Here is a 1,294-nt window from a genome sequence, read left to right as displayed (position 1 = left end):
AATTAGATGAAAGAAGAGAAAATGAATTAAAACCAAAGAATAGAATAAATATGAAAGATGTTATTTAAAAAATACATCAACAATTCATGTATTTCATGTAAAAAGTAAGTAGTGTATAACTAAAAACTTGAATAATAATAATAACAAATATAACTGATATTTGATGAATGAGATGAAAATAAAGATAAATAATACTGAAAATTAAAACAAATCATAATAAAAAGATAGAAGTTAATTAATTATATAATTTAGCAGAAGAATTTGATGTTTCTTCTCCTAATTGTTCAATCAATCTTTTAATTTCATTTTCATCTTCTGATGTGATAACCTTTTTGGATTGATTAATAACTCTTTCTAATTCACGTGTTTCAATCTTTTTCTTTAATAACTCTTTTTGAATGTCTTCTGCACTCTCTATCATTTCTTTTAATCGTTGTCTGTGAAGAAGTAATTGCTCTTTTCTCTTGTCTTCGGCAGCATGTTCTTCTCCTTCCTTAACTAGTCGATTGATTTCTTCTTCATTCAATCCACCATTACTTTTGACTTGAATCCCTGTTTTCTTTCCTGTTTCTTTGTCAAGTGCAGAGACTTTTACTATTCCATTGACATCAATGTCAAATGTAACTTCAATTTTTGCTACTCCCTTCTTTGCTGGTGGAATTCCAACCAATTTAAATTCTCCTAACTTTTTATTCTTTCTTGTAACTCTACGTTCTCCTTGAAACACTTTAATATCTACTTCTTGTTGATTATCCATTGATGTGGTAAATTCCTTTGAAACTGATGTAGGGATTGTTGTATTTCTATTGATTAATGGTGTCATCACACCTCGCATATGTTTCAATTCCTAATGTTAGTGGTGTAACATCAACAAGAGATAATATCCTTTTTCTTCCCTTCAATAATACTTGCTTGAATTGCTGCTCCAATAGCAACAGCTTCATCTGGATTGACATTTTTACTTGGTTTTTTTCCAAAGATTTCTTGAACAGTGTTTTGAATTAAAGGCATTCTTGTCATTCCTCCAACAAGTACAACATCACTAATGTCTTTTTTTCTTAATTTTGCATCTTTCATACATTGAAGACAAGGATATTCTGTTCTTTTACAAATTCCCTTACATAATTGTTCAATTTTTCTTCTACTGATTGTAATTTCAAGTGAATCTTGTCTATCAAGATATGGTAATGAAATTACACTTTCTTCATTTGATGATAATTCACATTTTACTTTCTCTGCTGCTTCTTTAATTCTACTAATTCCTTTCTTATTTCTTTGAAGATTTCGTTTATAT

General features: G+C 28.5%; 1 protein-coding gene across 1 annotated transcript; it reads right to left on the bottom strand.

Annotated features, from left to right (window-relative positions):
- Positions 1 to 235: 235 nt before the first annotated feature.
- Positions 236 to 835, bottom strand: EHI_175600 (heat shock protein 70, mitochondrial, putative; the record flags this gene model as incomplete). Its single annotated transcript, XM_001914515.1, has 1 exon — positions 236 to 835. The coding sequence occupies one exon, from the start codon at positions 833 to 835 to the stop codon at positions 236 to 238; it is 600 nt and encodes a 199-aa protein (XP_001914550.1).
- Between the last annotated feature and the right edge of the window lie 459 nt (positions 836 to 1,294).

The sequence above is a fragment of the Entamoeba histolytica genome, genomic scaffold, assembly GCF_000208925.1.
Source record: "Entamoeba histolytica HM-1:IMSS scf_1104750518931 genomic scaffold, whole genome shotgun sequence".
Taxonomy (NCBI): Eukaryota; Evosea; order Mastigamoebida; family Endamoebidae; genus Entamoeba; species Entamoeba histolytica.
The sequence above is the reverse complement of the archived record's forward strand: the minus strand, read 5'-3'. Positions and strand labels throughout refer to the sequence as shown.